Consider the following 27,826-nt stretch of genomic DNA (forward strand, 5'->3'; position numbering starts at 1 on the left):
TCCTGCCTTCAGTGTAATTAGACAGGTTTCTTCGGTGCAGGACCCCGAGCCTGTCATGCATAATGCACTCTGAGATCGCCCCAGGTTAAAGCCCGGAGATTCAACACTTGCAGCCTTTTTAGAGGACTGAAGCCTTGTTTTTTGGTTTGTTTGTCTTGTCTCATTGAAGAGCCAGTTACCATCTCCCAGAACTAGTGTTCCACAGAACCCAGCTATGGAAATCTGCAGAGGCACCACATTGATCCAGGGAGACGAAGCTAGCATTGAGGGTTGAGTGGGCAGGGCCGAGGGCGCACGAGGTCCTGCAGTGCCTGGGGCAGCGCCACCCGGGGAAAACCTGGCCTGTGTGTGCTAGGAGAGCATTTGAGAATGCTTATCCGAGGAACACTGTGGGTAGGTCCTCTTCAGTGGCCCATTAATGACCAAGGCTCAGCGTAAATTAAACTAGAAGTATGAATGGCTCTTGGATTGAATAACTTTCTATTTCCTCACCAACCTGGAAAATTAACTTTAAAAAACCCCAAGAGCAAGCAATATTTCCTTTTAAAAGTTCTATAGAAACTTAGACATCCTTTTAGGCTAGTGGTCCTTGATCCTTTTAGAACTAAAGTTCCCTTTTTGTAACAAATACTTTGTAATACCTCCTTAATTTTCCTAAACCAGAGGAAACTTAAAACTTTATGTATACAAAATTCACATCTATACACATAATGTCATACTTACATATATAAATGTAATGCAATATTTATATATATTTTTACATTATGTGTGTGCATATATATATGCAATATAAAAATCCCTGAATTTTAATGTAATGGGAAAAGTCTGTATTTAGTAGAAGAATTCATTCCACATTTAAAAAAATAGAGGTTAACGAAAGAGCAGAGTTAGGAGACCTTGGAATAAAAACTTAAGATAAATTATAACCGATGAGCCTTATTTGCATGTGGCAAATCTCCCAAAAGTCATACAGGACACACCACAGTTCATTAGGCAGAACTGTCCCATGCCTGGCAGGACATTTAGCATCCTTGCCCACCCACCCATTACTAAATGCCAGTTTTGCCCCCCTGAATCTTAGTGGTGCCCCCGCAGGTTCCCAAACACCCCCTAGAGGGCAGTGTGCGCCCCAGAGTGAAAACTAATGCCTTAGGCTAAGGTAGGACTCCATTCAGCCTCTTATTTAATTCTTGAAACATTTGAAACCTGCTTACCCAAATTATTAAGAAACCAGTGTCTCCCACCAGCAAGGGAACCCTCTCAACCCAGAAACTCACCACATATGTGCGTTTCATTCAAAGGAGTAGAAAGGGCAAGAGAAGGAAGGGAGGCAGCAAGGGGGTGACATGTAACAACGCCCCCGCCCCATCCCCTGGCCACTGGCAGCAGCAGAGTCAAGAGGCACCTGCTGTGTGAGGTGTAGCTCCTGCCTGCTTCTTAGCAGCCTGATTGGTGAGTTGGCATTACCCTGATTATTATTTATTTATGGAATGTCCACAGGGTACCTGATGCCGAACAGTGCACGCAGACAGGCACAAATGGGCTTTGTCTGGGAGGGGCCTCCCCACCGTGGCTCTTGCACCCAGGGATTTGCATATTATTGCAACATTGTGACAGGTTTCTTTCCTGCCTGGTGCTTGAGAGCTTGAAAGTCGCTTGAATGATAAAAAATAATTATATGACTTGGGTAAAGCCTTTGTGTGGGAAGGGTGGTATTAGCTATTACACTTAATTATTTAATGTGGAAAATTATTCACACTGTGTAAAGAAGCCCAGCAGAAAGTACACTGTGGTTCCCTTCTCCATCCCTGCCACTGAGAAAGAAACCAGAACGCACCGCGTCTGGGAGGGGAAGAGGGATCCCCAGACCCGCGGGGCTCGGGGTCACCGCTGCCCCAGCGGACCGGCGGCTCAGCCAGCCCCCAGCCGCCGCTGTAGGGGAGGGGGCCGTGCAGGAAGGCCACCAGCAAGGCCGGGAGAGGCGGCCTCCCACGGAGTGCTCAAACCGCAGCGGTATGGGAGGGATGGCAGCAAGCAGCGGGCACTGTACGCGTCCTGTGCCAACTCAGGTTGTCCTCGCCGAGCCCGCGACTGTTCCTGTTTGACAGAGAAGGGGGGCTCCGGGAACTCGCCGCACAACTCCAGGCATAGCTCTGGAAGCGAGCGCAGGAGCTCAGTGCATTCCCGTTTTGTTCACTAAAGTAGGTGCAGGTGCTGCCTCTCGCAGTTGCAGGGGGGCCGTACCTGCCCCTTCACTAAGGAGGGCTCAGCCCATTCGGTCAGGAAGGGCTTGGAGGGGACCGGTCAGATCTGGGTTTGGAGTGCTTTCCCAGCTGGGTTGGAGGAGAGAGGATTCAAGGCAGGCAGACGGCAGAGGGCTGTCACAGGTCGGAGTCCAGCCCTGGAGCAGCGGGGTGGGACGGCTCCTCCTCATTCACCCGCTCCCGGTGCTGCCTGTTCTCTGCCTTCCCTTCTCCTTCAAAGAGTGTCCATGGTGTTTACTTGAGCCGCAGTTTGTCTGCATCCATTGCACTGTGTCTGCCGGCCTTGCCCCACCGCAGGGACGCATCCACCCAGCACCCTGGTCCCGGAGGAGACCTTTGCAGAAAGCAGCTCAGTAGCAGCAGGAAGCCGCCTACCCCTGGCACACTGAGGCCCAGAAAGAACCTTCTGAGGTCCCCAAAGGCAGCTTAGCCAATAACCCCCAGTTTTTATCTGCTCCCAGGGGAGAAGGAGGCCAGTGTGAGACCCGTTCAGTCTTGTGGAGTCCCAGGCATCCAGTAAGTGCTCATTATGTGCTGGTGAGAGAAAGAAATGAAAGAGGGCCTTTAAAACGTTCCTGGGGAGGAAAAACCTCAATTAAAAAAAACTGGAGCAGAAGGTGTCTAGTTCAAAGTGCACATTCCTCCGACAATGTCAAGAGCAGCCCTGTCACCACCACCCACCTGGGGCCTCCTCTCCCCAGGGGTGCGGACCCAGGCCCTTACCCTGGCCTGCAGCCTGCTCTGCCCCTCGTGTCTGTGTGCAGCCTGAGCCTCCGGGAGCCCCCGAATGAGTGCATCACAGGGGAGGAGCTGACAGAGGAGGGCAGAATCCTTGCTCCCTCCCAGGCTGCCAGGGGCCTGGGGCAGCTGTGTGCCCCCGTTATGACTTCTCCGTTAGACGCCACTAATCTCCGTGATTACTGTTATGTCTAAAGGACAGCCTAACGTAACACAAGTCCTATTATCTCTGCTTGCTGTTGGTTACCATTGTGTTCCATGAGATTCCATGAGATCGACTCTTGGCACCACTGCCGAGCTGCCTGTGGCATTCAGCACCTCTCCCTGGTTCATTCGCTCTCCCCCACGTCCCAGTCCCACCACCTGGACCCCAGGAGAGACCAGAGCTTCCAAGGAACTGGACACTGCCTCCCCGGCCACACCAACCGCCTCTGCTCAGCCTCCTGCCTCATGTACCTTCTCTCACCTGCTTGCTGACTCAAGCAGGGGCTCTTGTTCTCCTTCAGAGAACCCCTAACCCTGGGTTGAGGATGAGCCATCATGGGTCCCTCCCTTCCATTTTAAGCCCTGCCTCCCCCAGGTGGCCTGACCCTTCCTCCCGCTTTGTGTGGACTCCCTGCTTTCCCCTGCGAGGCCCTGGGCCTGCCTCTGGGACTGTACCTCCTGCCTCCCTCCTCTCATGCTCCCTTCCACTCCCCCCTCATACTCCTTTCTCCTTCTCCCCACTTCCCACCACCTGTGTGGCTTTTCCCAACTTCTCCTTCCCTCCTTCCCTGTGCTTCTGAACTTCCCCATCCCTGCCCTTCTCACCTTCTGCTTCTCACGTGATTCCTCAGTCCCTTTGCTTCTCTGGCATCTCTGCGACCTGCCAGTCGGCCTTTCCCTCCCTCTGACACTCCTCCTTCCCGGCCTTTCTCTGTCCCCATCCCAGCACCTCCACCTCTCCTCTAGGCTCAGGCCTCTCGTGTTGACACTGAGCCTGGCAACACTGTGTGGGGCTCGGGGTCCCTGGAAGTAAGCACCCCCGGAGGGACTGAAAGTTCAGGTCAGCCTCCCCATCGGGGCAGGCAGGCTTCCTCATCACCTCCTCTGGGTTCTTTTGCTTTACAGAGGTAGATTCTGAAGATGGGCAGGCAGGGATAGAGAAGAGGAAAAAAAAACAAGTGATAACAACAAAAGAACCCTTACCTCAAAATCCCCAAGAACACACAACAGGCTCCCAGGTGCGCAGATTTTCCTGCGATACGTTCTCACCACCAATCTGTTTTAAAGTTTGTTTTGTCTCTGAGATCACAGAGGAGCCCTCTGCGCCAGGCAGGGAGGAGCTGAGAATCCAGAATTCAAGGGCAAAGGCATGTGCCTCTATCCTCTCCGCAGCAGCCCTGCTCCCCGGGATCAGAGGTGGGAAACAGGCCCGCTTGGCAGCCCACTCCGGTCCTCCCGGCCCTCCAGGAAGGAGGGGGGCCTGGGTCTCCCCTAGTGAAAATAGTGGTTTCCCAGAACCTGGCAGTTAACTGTGCACATGACCCTGTAGCTAACAAAATTTAGTCATGACAACTTGCAAACTGTCATCAGTCTCAAAATAGTACCAGCCAGATTTCATTCAAGAGTCTCCAGACAGCACACTACTCACTAGTGCCTCAAGATGGGCAAAAAGGCCCTAGATGCTGGTGAAAGGTAAGCTCAGGATTCCAGAACCTTCTTCCCTCCTTCCTCCACACACCTGGGCTTTGCCTGCCCTTCTACTCAGTGCCACCCCCAAAATGGACCCTGTGAATCCTGCTTAACTAGGAGAGAGGTAGATCAACTCGAGTTAACACTGACAGTCATCCAGACTTATTTAGAGCTTACTTCAGGCCAGGCACAAGTCCAAGTGCTTTACATGTATTGTCTCATGTAATCCCCATTGTAACCCTATAGTTTTCCCATTTTACAGGTGGGGAAACTGAGGCACAAAGAGGTGAAGTTATTTGCTCAAGAGTACCCAGCTTATTAGCGCCAGAAGTAGAATTTGAACTGACAACCTACCTCCAGAGACCATGCCCTTAATACTGCCTCTTTCAACTTGGAATAGCTTCAAGGATGGAGGTGAATCAGGGCACAGAGAATCCAAAAAAAGAGGAAAATCCACAATTCTTGTGCATTCAAAATGCCTAACATGGTGTTTTGTGACAGTTTTTCCTTTCTAATAATGATTTGCTAAAGTTAATATCAGTTTTGTCTGCATGTTCTCAACCCACCTCAGCCAGTGAGTGGAGGGTCAGCAGCACTCAGGAGAATGGGTCATACTGAGGGTCTAAGCAACTGCAGATCACAGGGGTGGCCGCTCATCAGCCTGAGTGGATGCACACAAGAGCATTCCCAGGAAGGCCAGAGAAGAGGCCCATCTTCTAAACTCATCCCCAGAGGCTGGGAATTTGAAAGGGGAAAACCCACTAAACCTGCAGGATTTAAGGATGTCAAGGGAAAGCCTCCTCACCCCCAAAACACCATACCGTCTGAGTGATCAGCCCTGCTTGACTCTGGGGAGTTGGACATTAAGAGGTTTGGTTAACCATTTCAGAGAGGGCAAGGAAAACCCTTTCCCTAACCTTGATTTCTACTCTACCATTTGGGACCTGATCACCAGGGAAAGAAGGAGTGACAGGTATAACCTGGCTCTAGGTCAAACTGATCTCCTAAGAGAAAAAGCCTATGATTTTTTTCCCACCCTCCTTCTTCCATTACACCCCCAAAATCTGTATTACCTGTGGTTTCCAGCAAATGAGGAGGTAGGCAAAAACAGGTTGTGTGTGTGTGTGTGTGTGTGTGTGTGTGAGAGAGAGAGAGAGAGCACTAAGCTCTTACACTCCAGAGAGTGCAGGGGAAAAATATTCCTCCAGGCCCTGCCCACTTAAGGATTTGGCCAGGTGTCTAAATGGAGATCCCCTTGTTTCTGGGGATGGGTGTGGATGGGATGGGAAGAAGGACCGTTGAGAGTGGGAGGAGGAGGTGGATGGAGGAAAGAGCTGAAAGCTGGATCTGAAACCGTCTTCATGGTCCAGCTTAGAGAATTGATGGGCTTGTGGGACAGAGGAGCGGGGAAGGTGGGCGGACGGGTTGGAGTAAAAATCTGCCTCTTAAAGGGATCCTGTCACCCGCCCCCTTTGGCATGCTCCCTCACCCCTGCATTCTAGCTATGTGTAGATCTCCTCAAGCACAGTCCAATAAGGCAACTGATTGGGTCTCTGCAGCCAGTGGAGGCCCTGGCACTGGGTCTCCCAGGTAGCTTGCCTGGATCAAAAGTCTCAGCCACACAGCCTGGTGAGGGCAAGGGCGAGGCATGAGGCATTCATCTTGCGAGAGCCCAACCAGTGAAAGCCTGCCATGGAAGGTTGGGAGAGGGCCGTGGTCAAGGAGCAGTGGACTGGTGTGTGTTTTCCCTCCATCTACACGTACACAAAGAAGTCCCAGAGAAAGGGTGATGAGCGATGCCCAAACGGGAGGTTGGCAGGGTCCCTTTCGGTGTCCACCTTCCCCTGGTGCTCAGCAGCTAACTAACCTGTGTGTTTATCCTGGCCTTTGCCCTACTCTCTGCCTTCCTTCCCTTTTTCTCCTCTCTCAGAGGCGTTGCAGACCAGGCCGGCTTACCCATTTTGTTTCAGGTCTCTGGCGAATGAGAAGACTCCAACTCAACTTCCTTTCCTGAGCACTGAGCCTTCCCCCTCCCTATCTCTCCTCTTGCCCCCACACCCAAGTAATGTTTCGTTACCAAGTTTTCTAGGCTAGATGCTGAACCTTCCTGGACTCTGCTCTGGTGCCTGTTTCTCTCCCTTCTCTTCCTTGACACCCCTCCCCTTCCCTTCTGAACTAGCTCTCCCCACAAAGATGGTACTCCCGTCGAGAGAGACTCCCCCAGTGTTTTCCAAACTCGAATTTTAAAACGCATGCATATTTACAGTTCATTTGGGGTCTTCACTCTTTACCTCCCTTCTTTAGAACTCAGTCTTCTCCATTTGCCCTGTGAATAACATCTAAGAACCTGGGAAGGCATTGGTTATTTCCTGCTCATAACATGTGACTTAAATGGGAGAGAACAGTCTCTCTGCCTCCAAGGCTCTAGTATATTCAGAAATGATTCTGGGAAGCCAACAAGAAAGCCATAATTTCCAGCTGACCCTCACCTGACCCACACCATGGCCAACCTCTTCTTCTCCAGTCTGGCTGTCCAAAGTCTCCGCCGTGGCGTTTCTGTTTTCTTTTGGCAGAAATGCCTGGGAACCGAGAGGCCCCTTTCCCTGTGACCTGACCTCCCACACTAAGAATAACAGCCCTAGGACAGCATGTCTTGCGATCCCTCTGGAAAGAGGGCATGGCTGGGAAGTGGGGAAGTTCAGGGAGCTGGATAGAGTCAGGAGGAAATGGAAGAACACAGACTCTTGGCTCTTGTGAGTAAAAAATTAAAAGGGAAAGTTGGCAGCCTTCAAGAGAACTGGGGAAAGAGGTCTGGGAAAGTCTCAGAGGACCCTTAATGCTTTCATACCCACTCCCCAACCTCTAGAATCCCATCTCCTGGAAGGCCCAACTAGTGGCTCAGAGAATGGGAAAATGCTGGTCCTACCGAACAAATGTAGCCCAGCCCTGTCTGGTCTCCTTTGCAGAACATTCCCTGAAAAAGTGAAGAAGCAAATGTCCTTTTTTGAAGGAGACAAGTACCTTTCCTTTCCATTCCTGAGGAATATGACTGTCCTATTCCTGGGGTTACCCGAACTGTGAGCCTGTACCTCCATGTGGCCACAGGGCAGTGCTCTCTAGACTCCCACACCTCTCAGAGAGGCAGGTGATCCAGACCCAAGACACCTGTCCACTCTGTGACAGGTCTGCCCTCCTGGGAATCCTGGAATCCTCTAGGAAATCTGAGACAGCCTATCCCTTTGTTGACTAGTTATCCAAGACCTCAAAAAAAGTCTTTCAAAAGCATCTCTTTCCTTCTCCAAATATGGCAGAACAGAAGTGAAATCTAAGTGTACAGGGTGAAGTGGTGAAGTCAGGACGCTGGTCTTACCCCCTCGGTGCCATAATCGCTCTTCCATGGCACGACTGCCTCCACTCCCTTCCTACAAAGTCTATGTCCCCATACTCTCTACCCAGACTCCCCCTATCAATCCAGTTCTCGGGCTTTGATAATTTCATTCACTTTGGGTGGCATTTGCATGTCAACAGGGACTCTACATCAAACTAGTAGACGTTAGGAAAGGAACCTAGGGGAGGTGCGTAGGAGATGCCCCCGAAAGCACTGCCTGGGACACTACTGAACTGTAAGATTTACTTGGACTCTGTCTCCTTTCAGTTCATAAAACCTTTGCCAGGTCAGAGCTGTCCCTGGAAATACCAGGGCATGTCCAGTGCTGGAACAGGGGTGACCCTGATTCTAACTGCAAAGAGTCCAGCATATTATAGGTATTGTTTTAATGATTCAATCCTCTTGCTATTGCCAAGCTTTAGATGAGTCACCGCTGAGCCCCAATGACCTGGCCACCCTTCTGGACCACGCTGCTGTGGTTTTCAGGGTCTTTGGAATTCCCAGATCATCCATAGGACCACAGCCCACTCACCTCGAGGCGGGTCACACACCTGTGTCCCTCCCTGACTCTAGAAGGGTTCCTTTGATGGAGGAGACCAGGGGGCATAGGAGACGCTGAGTGGGGACTGAGAAGAAAGTCCAACCATGTCCCTGAACCACTGTGACTTGCACTGCCTGCCCCCCATGTCCATGCCTGCCCCCTCCCCCTGCCCCGGTGGGAAGCAGAAAGAGCCTTTGTGCAGGAGGGTGGTGAGGTGGGATGGATCTGGAGGAAGGGGTGGCCATGTGACCAGGGGAGGGCAGGGCAGGAGGATTGGACCAGCCGCCTCCCGGCCACCCGCTTCCCTCTTGGGCTCCTGGCCACAGTACGGGCGTTCACAACTCCAGCAGCCACACTGAGGTGCCTGGACGGTGATTCTGATGGTGATGTTGCTCTGTTCTTGTCTGTCTAATATTCCTTTTTAATCCCCATCCTGCCTGCCCCTCCCTTATGTAGGGTTACTTTAGTGATCCCTGGAATGTTTTTGACTTCCTCATCGTAATTGGCAGCATAATTGACGTCATTCTCAGTGAAACTAATGTGAGTATGACTCTGCCCTCCCCAGGAAGCCTCCTCCTTCCTCCTCTGCCTCCTCTCTTTCCCCTTTCTCTCACTCGCTCTCTCTTTACCTCCTTTTATTTGTTTGGTTTTTTAATTTCCTGTTTTTACCCCCCTCCAGTCATGCTTTTTATTGAACCTGCCGTCGTCTGTGGGGGAAAAAAAGTGGGAGCTTCTCCTCCTTTTTTTCTGCTTGGCCCAGCTCTGCCCCGCTGCGCTAGGCCCAGGGGCCCGGAGCTGAGCGGAGGGGCAGGCGTGGGGGGCTGCCCGGCCCCCTCCCCGGTGGCCCCAGCCCAGCGGAACCTTGGTACTAACCCAGCTTTTGTCAGGCCTCTCCGCCCTGTGAGAACCAGGTTGCCCAGGTTTGAGCCGCCAGAACTGTAGAGTGGTAAGAGAGTATTTAATATGCCCACGTAACCTCTTTCTTTTCTCATTTTTTTCTCTTCTCTCCTTTCTTTCATGCTTTTTTTTTTTTCATTTTTTCCTCTTCCTTTTTGTTTTGTTTTTCTCCTTTGTTGTTGGTTTTTTTTTTTTTCTCTCTTCTCTCTCTCTCTCTCTTTTCCTCGGCTTCTCTGCCCCATGCAGCACTTTTTCTGTGATGCATGGAATACATTTGACGCCTTGTTTGTTGTGGGTAGCATTGTTGATATAGCAATCACCGAGGTAAACGTAAGTACATGGCGTCTGTTCCTAACTGTCCGTGCCTGCTCTAACACTCATTTGTCTTTTCCCCGGCTCATTTTTTTTCTTCATTTTATTTTCTCCTCCCCACCTCCTTATTTTCATTTTGTTTATTTTATTTGTTTGTTTAAATTGGTTTAAAGGATTTTTTTTCCTTGTTGCTTTATTTTGAATTTTTCTGTTTGTTTTTGTTTTGTTTTGTTTTTAACTTTTGGAACGAGTTAGGCCTCCCCTTTCCTTTTAAGTTCTGATTGCTGCATCTTTTCTCTCTCCCGTTCCACTCAGCCTGGCATGACTCACACTGTATAAGAGGATGCAGCTATGGGAGCCAGAGAGTGCCAGAACGAGGGCATATTTACAACCCCTGGGCCACGGCTGGGGCAGGGACCGAACCCTCTCCTCACCCCCACCTCCAGACTGCTGCCTTACCCTGTCTTCCCTTCACCCCCATGGCACCTTGGAAAGGAGCTCTCTCCAGTTGCGCCCCCCCCCAAGTTAAGGCTTCGACTTTGCATCGTGGCCCCAAGGACCAGCCCGTTCCATTCACACTGTAAGGAGGGGCTCTATTGCCATTTTAGCATCAGCAGCCCGTGCAGGCAGCGCAGCCCCCCAGGCTCGTGTGGGAGAGAAGAGGAGAACCGGCCATGTCGGAACTCCTGTCGGGATCCCGCGTCTCTGGAGTGGCCAAAGAGCCAGGTGGCTGGGTGGTCCGCCCGGAGCTCTTCCTGGGGCCAGGGACCTTGCCTCCCACTCGCTGTGGAAGCAGCCTCTGGATGAGCCCCTCACTCCCACGTGAAGCTGCCCAGAGAACTGAATCTGGCACCTGCCCAGTTCTCTCCCACCCCCCAAGCCCCTCACTACCCTGCCCCCCGGCTCCCTGGCCTCAGACGGAACCCCCGCCCCCCGGCCCCAGGCCTCCTGCCATCTTCTCCCGAGCTGTCTCCTCCTATACAGTTCCTTCCAGTCCCTGCACATGTCTTTTTGTTACCTGGCATGTTGAAACCTTCTCTCTTTATCTATAGGCAAGCCCTCTGGCGGTTAGTCTTTAACATGTGTTGTTTAATTTTTTTGTTGTTATTATTTTTCCTTAATTAAGAGACTTGGTAATGTTTGCACAAACCTTTGATGCACTGAACCATCGAATAACAGCACGGAGCTGACGCTGTAGAGTTTTGATCTAAGATGTTTGAAACTACCCTACCAACTGCCACCATCCCCTACTGCATCCTTACCCTCCCCCTGCCCGCTCCGTATTTTGCCCCCAGTCAGTCCAACTGACATGTTATCCTATCTGCCTGATTCCCCTGTCTAGAAGCCCGTCTGCCCCCCTTCCAGCACATGGACGTTGGAAGGAGCCTGTTGCGCTTCCCTCCCTCCCCCCTCCCATCGGCCTCTCGCACCCTCCCTGCTCACCCTATAGCTATAGATTTGATGGCCCTCTGTCTCTGAGATCCCCCTGGGTTGTCTTTGTCTCATGCTGTGTGTGTGTGTGTGTGTGTGCGCGCGTGCCTGCCTGTGTGTGTGCGTGTGTGTGTGTGTGTACACACTGTCCCTTGACTTCTCCCAGGAAAACATCAGATCATTAAAAAAAAAGTCCATCTTCCTACTCAGGCTCTGCACCTCCCCCCCCCCGGGCCCCCCCCGCCCCCCCCTCACCTCACCACTCTGAGCACACTCTGGGCTTTTCAGTCCAGGAGCCGTACATTGTACAATGTCAGGTGCTATTCAGGGCCAGGAGTCACCCCCGCACTTCTAAAGGCAGGCACCTTTGTGCTTAGAGCTCGAACTGCTCTCAACTGAAGGAGCGTGCCGGGGGGGGAGACGGGGAAGAGATGGAGGGTATAGGTCCATACGAATCTGAGCCCAGGAACTGGGAGCCCAGGGGCAGGAAGATGCTGGAAGGTGACAGCAAGCTGCTCCCCTAGATGCAGTCCCGAGGTTGTGAGGGGGTCCTTTGTGGTTCTCACCGTTGGCAAGGCCTATTTCACTCAACCTGCCATTTTCACCCAAACTATTGGTGTTTTTAAATGAAAAACAAAGCAAAAAGAAAAAAGTCACTAGGGTCTAAAATTTCTACCGAAAGAGTGGCTATGTGGGGGATAGAGAGGGAGTGTGCAGGGCAAGAAAGGCGCATGAAATCATCCTGCAGACCCTTATGTTTGTATAATGGTTTTCTATTTACAATTCACCTGTGCATAAATTTATCTCAGGTAACTTTTAACTGCCCTGTGAATTTGACAGGCAAGAATTATCATCCCCAATTTGCTGACCCTAAAGATGCTGATGGAGAGATTTAAATGTCTTTCGGAGCCACACAGCCGGAACGCAGGCCTCCTGGTATGGCCCGTTCACTTTGCCCTGGGCCAGAACTCCTGTCTCTTCAGTCCAAGATGCCTTTAACAAACTCATACATCTCACATAACCCCCTCAAGTGTACTCCCCCTAGCCAGGATTTGTTCAACCCTTACGTTCTGTTATTTATATTTTCGGTAACCACACAGGTTCTTTTCCCATTTTCAAAACAAAAAATTGTGTATCAGACCACCTTAGAGTTCTGATACACCTCTAACTCGTCCAGCCTCCCTCCATCCCATGCTGAGATTCTCTTCACTCCTCCAGACTGAGCAATTTGTTAAAAGTCATACTGAAGGGTTGTCTGGGGATTAAATAGGGACAGTGTGTGTGCTGGACAACAAGAGGAGGTGTCCAGAGACCCGGTGCACAATGAATATGGCTTCTGAACAAAGAGAATAACCATAATATCACCCAAGTCCAGGAGGCAGTGTGGGAGAGGACGTCAGAAGACTTTGTTTCCTCATCTGTCAAAGGAATGGTGATGATATTTCCTGCAGTGTGTTTTGAGGCTGAAATAAGAGCGTCTATTTTACTGGAAAGCACTACTGAGTGGGAGAGACTGTGGCACCCAAGCAAACGACGTGTTTTCCAAAACCCCTACTGGAAGAGCTGGGAGAGCCTCGTCTCCAACCAGTTATATCTCAGTATAACTTACTGCCCACAGACCCTGTGAAGGCCCTTAATTTCCTGGATATGGTTAGACTCTGGAATATGGTCTACAGGTTCAGCCAGATGAAAGTAAGCACCGAGTATTGATCACTGTGCACAACCCAAGCCTCAAGAGGCCCGCTCAAGCACAGTCCTGCGCGACCCTGCACTCAGGTAGCAGCCAGTATGGTGGATGACAAACTAAGCAGCAGTGATGCCTAGTCTCAGAGGTAGGTCCCTCCCCCATGTGGCTCTGCCTTCAGGTCACTGGCAGCTTCTGGTTCTGGACGCTCCCTGGCGTGAGGAAGTTCACAGCGCCAGGGTGGTTTCCCAGGGTGCTGCTCTAGGCCTTCCCAGAATGTTCTAGTCACACTGTCATCACAAGATATCCGTTCCCAGACATATGTTCTATTTGGCAGGAATCCACACTTTTAGCCTCAGAGGAATCCATGAGGGCTTTTCACCTGTCACTCAGCATCTTTGGCTCTTTTAAAACTACAGAAATCAACTCTCGTTTCCCTCACCAAATCCCGTATTTATTCCAACTGGCCTCAAACTCTCCCCGCATTTATACTCTTGTCCCCGCGAATGCCTTCTCTTTCCTCCTCGCCTTCACTACGTAGGCCGTGGTGTCCGCCCCCCTCAGGAAACAGGTTCTCCACCCATCCTGGGCCATCACTTCTTCATTCCACTGTATTTATGGTCTCACTCTCTGTGTGTGTCAGGCACTATTTCAGGCACCTAGGATACATCGGTGAGCAAAACGAAAGCCCCTTCCTTATGAGCTGGCGTTCCAGGGTAGGGGGAAGAATCAGACGACAAGCCATACATCTCGGAAATAGGAATATACAGTGTGCTAAATGGTGATCAGTGCTTTGGAAAGAATTGTGCCACATTAGGGGGATCAGAGGTGCTGGGGACAGTGAAGACAGGCGCGGTGTCAGTAAGACAGGCTTTCCTGAGGAGGGGACATGTGCACGAAGTACAGATGTGAAGGCAGTGAGGAGTCACGGTGCAGGTCTCTGGGAGAGGAGCTTCGGGCCAGGAGCAGCCACGGTGGCTGGCGCACACGGAGCAGAGAGGGAGAGAGGGGGGCGGGACAGGGGCCCAGGTTCTGGCTTGTATATGGAGCAAGAAGGGGAGACACTGGTGCCTTCGAGAAGAGCTGTCCCACGATCTGACGCATTTCCACAGGACCACCTTGCTGTCTCTAGGAGTCAGGGGTGGAAGCCCAAACACCACTCAGGAGGCAAACGTGGTAACCCAAGTGGGAGGCTAGGGTAGCTGGCGACAGAGCAGGAGCATGAGAAGTGGTACAAAATGGTCAGATTCTCAATCTGGTTTGAAAATAGAACAGTATCTCCTGACAGACGGGATGTGGGTGTGGGAGGCAGAGGCATCCAGGATGGCCAGGGGGTTGGGGCCTCAGCAGTGGGAGGATGGAGGTGGTATCCACCGGAAAGGACAGCAGGTGAAGCAGGTTCGCGTGAGAAAGACAGGAGCTCAGTGAGGACGTGTCTCTTCGACCCACCAGTAAAGATGTCAGTGAGACCGATGTTATTCAGAGCCACGGGCAGCGGTGAAGAGCACCACGAAAGGGAGAAAGACAAAGGAGAGATGAGGACTGAGCTGGGGCCTCCAGCATGAAGAGGGCAGAACCCTTGTGCTCATGGCCCCCCTGTGGCTGACTTTCTGTGCACTCTGGGAGATGCCTGTGGACAAATGGCAGATGTAACTCGAGGCAGATTGTGAGTCCCCACCTTGTGTCATTACAATAAGTTCTGCTTCCATGCCCGGGGGCGCCCTGGCCGTGGCCCTTCTCCTCCCCGAGGAGTTGCCTTGTTCTCTGGCTGAGGTTCCCCTTCCTTTATTTGCCCTCTGGTGTTCCTTTGTTTCTGGGGTCTGAAATGATATTTTCCACAGGGAAGACCCAAAGAGGTAACCCCTGTGATTGTTAGTGGAAGTCCCTGGAACGTCAAAACATGCTTCCTAACACCCCAACCCGGAATCAGTTTGGGTGCCCGGGACAACAGCCTTGCCCAACACTCTTCTTGTTCGTTCTGCATTTTAAAGTCTATTCCAAAGCAGAAAGAGCTGAGAGGGCTGGATCCTTGCCTTACGGATACGGAGCAATAGTCCCAAATTGTGAATTAAGAAGCCTGGGTTCTGTTTTCAGCTCCAGCACAGGTAATCCCTGTGACCAGAGCAATTAACCCCATTCTCTGGGCCTCAGGTTCCTGAAATGCACATGGGGAGGGCGGCGGGGCAGGTGGAGATGGTCTCAGCGGGCCTTGGGACCTAGCATTCCGTGATTCTGACCTGGGTTTTTTCTGATACAGTTTGACGCATTTTCCTGTCTCCTCCACACCTTGCAGAGTCTAGAGGGGTGTTCCTTTCATAAAGCTTCCAAGGCTGGTGGGAACTGGCTCACTTGGCTTTGGCTTGGCTCACGTGGAAATTCTCCAGAGAGAAGGCCCTAGAGGGGCCTTCCAGGAGAGGAGCGGGACAGAGACCATGTCAGGGGAAAGAACACTGGCTTCTGGGGAGGCTCAGAGGGAAGACAATCTGGAGGATTTGTGTGGGTGCCAAAGTGCTAGGCCACAGGAGTGACCAGAGCAGGAAAATCAAGTGAATGAACCATGATCCTAGCTGTGATCTTAGCTGAGTGGGAGCAAGGCGGGGACAGGGAGATGGCAGAAGAGGGAGATGATGGCTTCTCTTGGAGGAGCATGTGCCAGGCATGGTGCTAAAGGCATCATGCCCGTGGTCAGATTAACTGCTTAGAGCACTGATTCTCCACAGGAGGAAACCGAGCACGCAAGATGCACAGTTTGCCCAAGATCATGTGGCTAACAGGTGGCAAGACTGGGATCTCAAAGCCACTTCCACAGAGCCCATTGGCTCAATCCCTGGGCCGGCCTGCCTGGCATGGCATCGTGAGGGGCCTCGTTCAGTGTGCTGCGAGCTCTGGGGGCTGGCGCAGAGCCATCCAACCTGACTTCTCTGTGCCTGTTGGCGCTGCCAGTGCTGGACGGAGGGAGCCCAGGCTGGCCTGGGAATGCTCAGACAGACCATGGTCTGCATCCTCCCAACCTCTGCACCCGATTAATGGGCTCAGAAGGACAGGGCAGAGTGCAAAGCAGCCCCCACTACCCTTGCACCCTTGACATTTGCAGCTTGAGAAGAAAATGGGGGGGGGAGTCCCAGGGGGAGGGTGGTAGCAAGACTGGGGGGATGGGGCTCAGCTGCAGGGAGCGTCCAGGGACATCACCCAGGGGCCTCTACGTGCTGGCCCCAGATCTTCCCGCCCTGGCTCCTGAAGCCAGCGGTACCTTTCTGCCACAGACCCACGGGACAGATAATTGCCCCTTACTGGCTTCCCATAAAAATAATAAAGCAAGTTTGACTCCTGCTCTGGTTTGGGGGCCTGGAATGACAGGGAAAGGAGTCATCCTGAGTCATAGACAGAGAGTGTGTGGCACGTCCACCCCCCCTTGAGTCACAGAGCTCCACACACACACTCCGATCCTCTCTCCAGCCTTCAACCCATAGTGCCTACGTGGGGCAGCAGGCCTGGTCCTCTTGGTCTGCCTTTCCCTGCCCCCAACCATAGCAGAGAAGGGGCCAGAATGGGCACAAGAAGGTCAGGACGGATGCCCCCCAAGAACCGAGATGAGGGGTGCAGGCAGATGGTGGCCTCGTCCAAGAATGTTAGAGAGGACACAACTTTACAGACCACCTGGCCCAGGCCCATCTCCACGTATCCCACACAAGTGCACAGAATATTCGCTGTGTGACAGGGCCTGGGGGTACAGAGGTTTTACAGATGAGGACACAGAAGGCCAGGGGCAAGAAACAACTCACTCATTCTCGCAGCTTGTTAATAGCAAGGCCAACCTAGAACCTGGCCCCTGACTCCCAATCAGGTGCGTTAGTGTAGGGGGCTCAACTGGTGGCGTTACCAGACATTGTATATATGACAACGGTCAGTGTGGCCAGAGCTGGTTCTAAGGTAGATTAAAGCAAGACTGGTGGTCTCAGGCTAAGCTGGGTGGGGCAGACTTGATCTTTGACACCTCTTTACACCTCTGTTTCCCCTTGCTGGATCCCTTCTTCTGCTGCTCATGGATCTCCCTCCATGCCTCTTCCCACTTCCAGCACCACCCATAGCCCCAGAACAAACTAATGCGGCCATAGTGCCTGTTTCCAATATACTAATTCATACTAGGGTGATCGTAAGCTACCCTTCCAGAAAGTAATGTTGCCCTTAAGAGAAGACAGTCATGCTCAACCTAAAGACTGGATATCTGGTGTGTCTAATATAAGACTGTCAGGAACATGATACCTAAGTGAGAAAGATATTCTCTACCCTTTACCCTCCAGTTGCTCTACACAGGCAGTTTTCTACTCTGCTCAGAAACCAAGTCAGCCCTCAAGAGATTCAGCAGTGTGCCTGACTATCAGCAGTCTAGCTGCAATGCAGGAGTCATTTCGAAAACCCCCAGGCCTCTGCAAGGCGAGGCTTGCTGTGTGGGCAGCCAGCCACCGAGTACTGTGACGTCAGATGTGATAGGAAGTCAGGTCTGATAGAGCAGCCTGGTAGACAAATTTCCCCAAAGCTGTTGTCTTGAGAAGCGCCCTGCAGGCTTAACCTGAGAGGTCCATGGGAACCTGTTTTTGTATGGACATCCTGGTTTGGGTTCTTAATTCAGCCTGCGTTGGATCGTCGAAGTGTTCTGGCAGTTATGACCCAGCAAGGCTCCTCTGCCCTCTGCCCTCTGCCTTCTGCCTCCTTCATTTTCTCTTTTCCCCTAATTTTCTTTCCTTTCCTTCCCTGTTCTCATCTTTTCTGTCCACACACAGCCCTCTCCTTTCCCCTAAAATAGAAGAGTGGAAGGAAGCTGTCACAATACACCCTTGGTTTGGCCAGACAGCCATCTGGGCCTCGCCGGTGTCTATTACTTTAGTTCCCACGGGCTAGCAAGCTGCTGTCAATGTGGTTGCCAGAAAGCTGCTAAAGCAAAGGGACCTAGAACATTCCATGAGCTGGTAGAGAATGTGAGAGATCTATACCCCAGGTAGGTTCAAAAATGCCCACGAATACCCCCAAAAAGCATAGCCTGTACCATTTACTCTTCATATTTAGTGTGCCTTTTCTGTCATCCTCTTGTTCTCTGTGCCCCTTTCTTCTCCACTCTTCTGGACTTGGGTGTTCTCTCTCTGTCCCTGTCTCCCTCTCGCTCTCAAATAGAATTCATCGATGTTGTTTGCACTGCTGACAAACTGATTTCATTCATTTATTCTTCATGGGTTTCTTCGGTTTGTTATTTGAGTGAAGGATACTGGCTGTCCTTCCCAAGAGAAGATAAAACTACCTTGACAATTTAATCACTCTTGTTTAGCATGAATTATTGGCAGGTAATAGCCCCTGGGGAGCCATCAGGCTCAGGTGAATAACACAGTGACGCCTGAGGCTTAAGCTACTTGCAGTCGCATGAGCTAGCCACTGTGCAGCTAATGATACCGTGGTCACCGCTGTCCACCTTCTGCAGTTGAACACACAGAGACCGGAAGACCAAGAGAGAGCCAGGAACCAGCATTGTCCATGCTCTGTACCTCTCCACCAGTCCCCTTGGGGCCAAAGACCCCCTTAAAGGAAGTTCCAAAGAGGCATTTCAATTGTGTGTCTGTAACCACAAAGATTCAAGAAGGGCCCTTCTCCTTCTGGCTAGAATTTTACTATGGGAAACAGATGCAAACCAGAAGGTTTCCAACATGGTGGGCAGGTGGACAAGGGGAACGGGGGCTGCTTTTCCCACTTTCCACTGCCTCATCTTTGGGCTTTCTTTCATTTTTCTCTGCCCTTTTCTGTGCAGTGTTTTTGCCTCTCTTGTAATCCCCTCCTTCTTTCCTTTTCCTTAGCACCCTTCCTCCACAGATCCATCTCACAGACCAAAATGGAAATTCTAAGAACTGCTTTTGACTACCCATATTCCCTTCATTTGCCCTTAAATCTGAAAACCATTGACATCTACCCTCAGCTTCTATTTATCCCAGTTGACTTGTGCTTATATAAGCCTTGCATCTCCTTAGCAAAGAAGTTCTTCATGTAACTTCAGAGGATTTACAGTTTAAAACCTATTTTACTTTGGCCTCCTTAAAATTCCCTCACGTGCTGCCATCTCTGATAGCTCTAAGATTCAGTATCTCCCACCTCCTCTACATCTATAGGGCCACAATTTAGTTCCTGGTTGGAAGAGGAGATAAAAGGATATTGAAGACCTCCCCACCTTAACCTACGCTTGCTGGCTCCTGACCATGAAGGTGGTGTCAAATGTCTCTAGAAGCCCCTGACTCCCGCCTCTCTCTGTGTGTACCAGCCTAATAATTGTCCTCCCAACTTAGATACCTGGAGTGTCACCAACAAAACCCCAAGCCCTCAGCCTTCCACATCCCATGACACTCTTGCAACTGACCCAGGCATCCTATCTTGCAGATCAAATTGAGATAAGATTAGAGACAGTGAATACAGAGAAGCAGAGAGCAGAGCTTGGGGAGTGGGGAGGGATGCCACCTGGACCCAGATCTTCAGGGGGTCTAAAATGGAATTTATATTAGATCTACCCCCTAAGTTCTGGACAAGAGTACTTAAAAAAAAAAAAAAGCAACATTTCTGTAGCAGGGCAGCTACAGAAGACTTACATGCTCCTGTGACATTGCTTTCGACTCCTGTTTCTGAGGAATGTAGAATTTCAGTGACTCTGATATTATGGCCATTGTCTCAATGGTACCAATGGATTGTGCAGACCTGTTCCGTGGGGCCTGTCCATGACATAGCGAAGAGCCAGCCTTCCTTATAGGGAATCAGAAGGTAATCTGTACCTTTCAAAGTCAGCATGTCCAGGAGGGTGCAGCAGTGGTGTATGATCTCTTCAAAATGCTCTCCAATGGCCTGATCTTGAGAGAATATTCTGGAAGACAGCTTGGTTGGGTATTACAGCCTAGTTATCTACTACCTAGCCTTTAATCCCTAGTAATCCTTGCCTCCTTTTTTTAAAAAAAAAGAAAAGAAAAGAAAGGAAGGAAAGGAAAGGAAAGTCTCCTTTTTATATGGTGAAGAGCTATTTTTCAACAACCTTTTAGTTCTCCAGGGAGACTATGTAATGTTAACAACTGGAAGAATCCCCTCCATCTAGGAGAATCCTCTCTTCACCAGCCTCTGGTACTCCCTGAGCTTCATCCTTCAGTGTCTTATGCATGGTCTAAAGATGGTCCCTCAACTAAAGGAGGAGTGAGGACATTCCAGAAACTAAGACTTCATCCACTGAGGTGTAACTTCTCATTTGATCCTGCACTTAATTCAGAAACACAGTTTTCCAGAGAGTATCTCCTATTTGCTGCCCAGTGCCCCTCATGTTGTCATTGCCAGTCATACCAAATCTAGGTAATCTGCATAAGTACACTGAAGTAAGGTGATTGGGTTTTCCTTTCTATCTGTCCTTAGCCTATTAGCTAGAACCACTAGCCAGGACTCTTTCTGAAAATGTTCCACCTCTGCCTCACCTATGGAATAATCACATTTCATTTATACAATTGCATGAACAAATTAAGTGCCCAATATCTTTAAACCCCTTGAAAATCACCAGATCGTTAGAACACAAAGATGAAATCATTGGCTGCTCAGTGCCTACCATTACTGGATAGAATGCCGTATGAAAACTCAGCCAGAGTGTTCAGAGTAGGTAAGCAGCTCTGTTGGCTCCCTCTTGAAGGGTAGTACAGGTAGGGTCTCCAGGCTCATGGGGCATGAGTCTTCAGGGAATCTTTTTGCCCTTCTTCCCCAGGAAGACCACAGATAGGGAAACTATAAGCTACCTCAGGGGAACTGGGAAGAAATCTGGGAAAGGGTCAGAGATGGATGGTGTAAGTACCTCAGGCTACCAACCAATTCTGAATTTAGGTCAAAAAGTAGAACCAGTGCTAGGTGGTCTTTCAAGACAGGGTACCAGCGAATCACAGAGAGTAGCAAACGCATAAACATGGCTCTGGGCTAAAGGTGCAGATGCCCAAACCCAGCAGGTCCAGTCTCCCCTTCTAGGTCACCAAGGGATTCCACTTGCAGCCAGGCAGGGTACCAAAGACTGGAATGACTACACAAGATTATCTAGGAAATGTACTTAGGGGGTTGGCTGTATGTCAGTAGACTGGGTTCTCTGAGGGTGAGGGCTGTATGTTAGGCTTCTTCCTATTGTTTCCACTTAGAAATCACCCAATGATTGCTTTCTGATTTTATTATGAATGGTTAGTTATTTTTGAGACCATGAATCTTATGAACATAGTTCTTCGGATATGAACAGGCCTATATGAGACATTGACAAATACTGCTCTAGCAGGTCAACAGTGCCCTCTGAATAGCATAGCTTAAGGCCCAAGAAAAAAATTAATCTGTGATTCTCCAGATTCTCCCGAAGTGAGACTCTTAGGAGAGCTATCGTCACCTGGGCTGAGAACCCAACACAGGAGTCCCAGAGAGCCCCATCCTTCCTCTCCCTACTGCCCTCATTGCTCCTTCTGTTTCTTGACTCCTACCATAGAGATGTATCCTAAAGATTATTAATACATATTATTAAAATAATAAGATAGAATCAAGGTGATTAGAATACACAAACCCAGACGGGTTCTCTAAATTGTCTCCGTTCTGGTCCAGTTCAGGATGGGATTGACCCAGAGGACTCTCAAACAGTTGCCCAGGGTTCTTAGGAGTGATGGGCAGCTTTGGCAGTTTTCAGGATGGATCCAAGAGGAGAATAATGGCCCACGCCTGCTGGGAACTCTATCTGATGCTCTGGCATTGCATGTAGTGTAGATTTACCTCCGTCTGACCCTCACACTCCCTCCCTCACTGAAGCTCTAGAAACACAGAACTCCTTAGCCATTAACACACGAGGGCAAGCACTCAAGTGGCTAGAGATGTCTTCCGTGTGTGTGTATGTGTATGTGTGTGTGCGCGCATGTGTGTTTCTATGTTCTATCTCAGCCTGCTAGCCAAATTCTAGTGACCCCACAGCCTCCAGGCCTGTGGACTGACCTGGCAGCTGATATTCCTCCTGAAGCAGAAACCAAGATCTAGAATGTGCTCTGTAAGGGACTAGAGAGGTGTCCCTTCCCTTCTTTTCCCTTGCCTCACCCTTTATCTCCGTCATTCCTGAAAAAGGACATTTTACCAATTTGCTGTAGGGAAAAAGGAATTTGCTGAGAAATCTGTTACCATAGAAGTATTTTCAGTCTGCAAGCAAATGTCTAGTTGTGCACATTTCCATCCTTCAAAACTTCCATTACACGTTTTCCTTGTTTGTACCTTAAAAACAGAAACACAAGAGCAACCATCTGAAAGTGGAGGGTAAAAGCAATGTCATGATCTTCTAGGAAGAGTTAACAGCTCAAATGATCAGGACCAGTCAGGGGCTGAGCTCTGAGTGCTGGGGTCCAAAGAGTAGGGGCGTCTTCCCGGATACGAGCTCAAGGAACTGGAGGTTGCCGTGGGGTACTCATCGGTGGCCAGTTTCTTCAGCTCCTGCCCCAAAATGAACTCAGCATTCAGGCCCATGAGAACAGCTATTTTGGGTGTTAGTAATAATATCCTAAATCATGTGCAGAGCTTTAAAATGTCAAAAGCATTATTTCACACCAATGGCCAAGGCTCTCCACACCTATAGACTAGTAGCTAAGCCAGGCCATCTCCCGCCTGAACCTAAGCTTGAGGACTAGCCCAGCTGCAGAGGGGCTTGCGGACCACCTCTTTAGATCCTCCTTTAGTGATAACTAAAACTGAGTTTTCCCCTAAACTTCAAGGGCAATTCCCTTGACCTCCTTTGCTCAAATATGTTTGGATAGGGACATGCGCTAGGGCATAAGCAAAGCCTTTCTCCTCCAGCTGGCAATGCCCAGGGTGAGCTAAAGTGCAGAAAGTACAAGCCCTCAGAGGTTATAGGACACATAACTCATTTTAGAAAACAAAACCAAACCTCCCTCCACAAAATTCAGAAGACCTCATGTGTAACAAGTGTGTGAATTATTTCATTTGTGGCCAGAGATGGTCTTGAGTAGGGAATGCCTTCGGGTCCTCCCTAGACGTGAGACCCACCTGTGCAGAGCCCACACTCACAGTGATGTCCCTGTCCCTGCCAGGCCTGTGCTTTGTATTTCTTTCACTTGTTTCCTTTTGCCCTCTCCTGCCACGGTGTTGCTCCTGTGTTAGCCAAGACCTAGAGTACCAGGCATCTTCGTTGGAGACTCATTACAGCTTATTTCTATCTGCCTTTCTTTAAAGCCAGCTGAACATACCCAATGCTCTCCCTTTATGGTAAGACCGACCCTCCAGACCACGCTCTTAGCTTCTGTGACCCTCCTCTAACACCCCCATTCTCACCCCCCCCCCCCGCGCCCAGCATCTCTGGGAGCCCAGCCTCACTCCCGCTGCATGTAGCCACAGTGTATGTCCTGCGCCTCGCCTGCCCGGTCTCGTGTGAGCTGTGACGTGCTGTTGTGTAATGGTGTTCCATTCCCTCCCTGAGCTTTCCTCTGGGTGATAATTCACTGTGATCTTGACCATCTAATGAGCCACCGGGAGAGAACTGGACCCAAGGGCCATTTCCTGTTAAACATTCTGAGGACTCCACGGGCTAAAGTCTCTAGCTTTAATCCGATGTGGGAAATTTGCACAGGGCGCCCATGAGCACCCTGGTAAGGGCCTCCTGAGAAAAGAGGAAGGAGAGGGATGACCCAGCCGGGAGACAGAAAGTCAGACGATGACTTCCCACTAATCATCCAGGGTCTGTAACTACTGGCCTCCCGTGTGCTCTCAGTTTAAGGCCGCAGTAAACGGTTATAAGCTGGAATCTGTTACTAAGAGTGTGGCTGAATATCCAGTCATTCCAACAAAGTGACCCATGAATTTTTCTAAATTCCCGAAGTTCATTCACATTAGGCTATGCAGAAAAACAAACTCAGGAGTTTGATAGGAGCACTCCTGATGTAGGACTGTGATTCCTTTGCCTAAAGTGATAGATGCCGCTAGGCATGACCTTGAAGTCTCCTTGGAACAGGCTTCTCTAAAAAGCTGCCATCACACGTTTCAAAAGTGAGCCAAGTGTGAGTTTTTAAAAGGACCCATGAGTGGGTTGAGTCCCTGAAAGTAGCAGACTGGGGGCAAGATTGGGTCGGCGGCTGGTGCTTCTTAACACAGCGCATCCCAGGCTGGCTGGAAGGCCGCCCAGGAAAAGGCTGAATCTGGACATTGTACCCTGCTTCCCAGGGGCGGCCACTGGGGTCTGCTGTTCCACTGCATTGTCATTTGGTTTATTAGAGGACATTTTTGTGTCTACGAGGAAATGTGTTTATCCTCCTTCTAGAGCGTTAAGAAACTGCAGCTACTGGGGGGAGCGTGCCTACAGGGTGGGGGGTTTGAACCCAGCATGGAATGCAAACCACACGCTTGACTTTTATTTTTTAACTCATCAAATCCAGATGCCCCTGTGGCACCAACTTCTCACACTCTTGACACTCACAGCTGAAGTTCCCCGCTTTAGCTTGTTCTTTCTTCTTTTTTCTCTTTTCCCGAACATGGTGGAACTGACAGCTGAGTTATAAAACCCCAAGCCTCCTCTGCCTCCTCCTCTGGGGGAACACAACCTCCTTTTAAGGAGAGAAAATAGAATTTCAAGTAGATACATGGGTGATAGAAATGCAGAGATTAAGGACATCAGAGGCTTCAAAATAAGCAGGCAGGGTAGGGCCCAGGGACAGGACGAAGCCTGCGGCTGGCCTTCCCTCCCCAGCCCCATGGCAGCCTATGGAGTAGGCCCCCTGTGCGCATCTAAGGCAGCTCTGGTTTGAAACTAGAAGAAATACTGTGACTCTCCCCCAGTCTGGAGAGTCGGAGAAGTAGGAGAGACCCTTCCGGCATGGTTTCTGCGCAGCCCTCCCAGGGCAGAGCAAGGATGTGCTGGCAAGTGGCAACTGCCTGCGTTTTCCACCGCCCTCTTGGGTCTCCTGTGCAGAGCAGGAGTAAGATGGGTGGCCTCAGGAACCACTGGCCATGTCAGGGATAGTCAGCAGGCCACCGAGTTAGAACGAAGGGCCGGTGGGAGCCCTCAGGGGCATCAGCGCTAGGAGGATTTTCAGGGGTGCAAATAAGGTGTGGACGTTGTCAGGGAGGATTGGCCTGTAAATGATTCAAAAGAAAGCAGAGAATCAAGAAGTGGGGGGGCCGGCACAGATTCTCCCTGCCAGTGACCTGGAGGTCCCCCTCCCTTGAGGGATGCACACAACAAGGACAGTAACAGGAAGCCCAAAGGTCCACTCTCTCCTGGTGCCAGCAGGGCTGGGTGAGCTGCACTAGCTCCAGGGGACGGGCAGGTGGCTCCCCAGGAGCTACCACATGGGCTCTCTGGCCAGCATGGGCAGGAAGAGGGGTGGGGGGGGTCAGTCCGTGTTGTTCTCAGGTCTGGAGGTGGAGGGTGACAGGGCAGCCTGTCCTGCCCCTGAGCCCTGGCCAGGCACATGCCCCAGCCCCAGGCCCCTCCAGGACCCACAGGCTGAGGAGGGCCCTCGGCCAGCAGACCCCAGCGGCCTTAGCACCGTGTTCCTGCTTCCACTTGGCTTGGCTTGGATCCAGTTCTTCCTCACCTTCCCCTTGTCTCCCCCTTGCTCCAGGACTCCCCTGAGGACATGATCTGCCCTAAGCAGAATCTCTCTGTCCTCCTACACCGGGGCCTGGACTCATATAGGGCTCACTTAGAGTGCGCCCCCTACACCTTCTAGGGTCTCCTGCAGCCTGGAGAGGGTCGGGGCCTCCCAGAGGCCCCAGAGCTGTGGGGGGGGTACTAGCAGGGGAACAGCTTCAGTGTCTGAGGTGAAGCAAGGGCTGCAAACAGACACTGTCCGCAGGCTAAGCAATGCCCCTATCCCCCACCGTCCCTGTAGCCACGTGGGAAGAGGTGGCACAGCAAGACTTTTGGAGTCCTGAGCTGCCAGGGCACAAGATCCCTGCGGTGGGCAGCCCACTCCAACCCTAGTCTCTGTCAGTCCACCCTGCCCACCAGGACCCCCAGTGCAATCATACCTGGGGCTGGGATGGAGGCCACACCCGCCCAGCCACCTTGCCGAGAGCCAGATCCCATTCGGGATGCATGGCACCCGGCCAAGCCAGACAAGAGGGGGGCTGGGGCTGCTTTCTCAGCATGCAGCCCAGGAGGGTGCGCCCAAGGCAGCTAGCTGTCAGCCTCAATTTCAAAGCGTATGGAAGTTCCTCATGGAATCTTCTGTTGCTCCACCCAGGGGGTTAAGAACTAGGACTGAAGGAGAAAAGGGGAGCACAGATAAACAGGGTTATGGGCTCAAGGGCCTGGGCACAGCTTGGCTCTGCATTGACCTCTGGCCTGGGTTGTCTCCCTGGAAGAGGTGGGCAGCTGGCCTCCCCATCTGTGGCCCAGGGGAGAGAAGCTGGTGCAGCTAACCCTGCCCTGCCCTGCCTCCACCCCAAGCAAGGGCTCTGTTGCTCAGAGCAGGGCACACCTCGTTCTTGCCCTGCCCCTCTCTGTTGCTGTGTTAACTACCACCTCCTATTGCCGATGGATTCCAGAACGCAGAGGAGAACTCCCGCATCTCCATCACCTTCTTCCGCCTCTTCCGGGTCATGCGCCTGGTCAAGCTGCTGAGCCGCGGGGAGGGCATTCGGACCCTGCTGTGGACCTTCATCAAGTCCTTCCAGGTAACCACCTCCACCCTCAGCAGGCTGCAAGGAGAGCCTCCGCAGCTTACCTGGGCTCCCTGAGCGGGGAGGTGAGGCAGCGCAAGGAAGTGGCACCACCGGGAGCTGAGGGCGGGCTTACCTTGCTACTCAGCCTCCCTCTCTGCCCTTGCTTTCCTCTGGTCTATAATGAGACCTTTGGACTCCATCCGTGGTTTTCAAAAGCATTCTCCTGGAGCCCCAGATTTCCCCAAAGTTGGGGTACAGAAGGCTGGGAGCTAAGGGGGAGGCTGAAGTGGTTCTGCTTTCTTCTCTCATCCGTGCATTTTTCCACAAGAATTTACTGCACAAAGAGGTTTTGTGGTGGAAAATTTTTGAAAAACATGGGCCCAGATGATCTGATAACCTCAGGGACCCTCCCACTTTGGGCAGTTTTAGGATCCATCTGTCACCTTCCTCCCAGTAGGCATTTCTGCAATGTCTGCTGTCCACACCTGTTTGTATACCTAGCAAACTCTCCAGGACCCTCGTGTCACTCCACTCAAGGAGACACGGCCCCCTCACAGGGGCACAGGGTTGCCTAACTATAGGATTAATTCTCTTTTCTGAGCCATTATTTTCCATCTGTGAAAGCAGAATAATGATCACCCCTGACCATCTCTGAGGAGTGTTATGTAAGTTTGAAGTTAAAGAGAAGCAAACCTGTGAGGTCACTTGAATTCCTTGAAGATGAGTGGTGTAGGGACCCCTGCATGTACTTCCATGCTTCTGTAGCCCCACACTGACGGCAGCTTCATCCCACCCGCGGAAACACCACTCTCAGGCTCCCGGGCACTGAAGGATTCCTTCCTTGTCCCCGGCCCTAGCCAGTCTGGGCCCAGGAACAGGCACAGAGTGGGTCCCTGATCCAAATGTGCTCAGAACTGAAGTTGCAGCCAGAGGAAGGGCTCTGTGGTCAGGTGCCTGCCTTGCTCTGGAATCCCCTCCCGAAGGCTTACATAAACACCCTTCCAGGCAGCCTCCTGCCCTGGGCCTCATCCGCCCAGGCCCTTCACTGGACCAGCCTGGCTGCACTCCCCATAGCCAGTCCTCTGCCTACCAGGCCTTCCTGATGAGCTGCAGCTGCCCTCCCTGCTAGCCCCATCCCACCCCACCCTATCCCACCGGTGGGTGCCATACCCTGCCCAGTCCCTGGGAATCTGAGGATTCTGGGGAGAGCGGGACTGGGG

At 51.4% G+C, this 27,826-nt stretch overlaps 1 protein-coding gene across 12 annotated transcripts in view; it reads left to right on the forward strand.

The window, feature by feature from the left end:
- The window catches only part of CACNA1C (calcium voltage-gated channel subunit alpha1 C), a 643,199-nt gene that overhangs the window by 558,941 nt on the left and 56,432 nt on the right, over nt 1–27,826 (forward strand). For 4 of the 12 annotated variants that reach the window (XM_021690729.1, XM_021690727.1, XM_021690728.1 and 1 more), the window contains exons 30-32: nt 9,062–9,145; nt 23,178–23,210; nt 26,490–26,618. In XM_021690729.1, the coding sequence (XP_021546404.1) occupies nt 9,062–9,145; nt 23,178–23,210; nt 26,490–26,618 (246 nt within the window). Of the gene's footprint in view, nt 1–9,061; nt 9,146–9,748; nt 9,833–23,177; nt 23,211–26,489; nt 26,619–27,826 lie in introns of all 12 variants that reach the window. The other 8 variants (XM_021690726.2, XM_021690720.2, XM_021690724.2 and 5 more) reach the window with 4 other exon arrangements.

Source organism: Neomonachus schauinslandi, chromosome 5 (assembly GCF_002201575.2).
Source record: "Neomonachus schauinslandi chromosome 5, ASM220157v2, whole genome shotgun sequence".
NCBI lineage: Eukaryota > Metazoa > Chordata > Mammalia > Carnivora > Phocidae > Neomonachus > Neomonachus schauinslandi.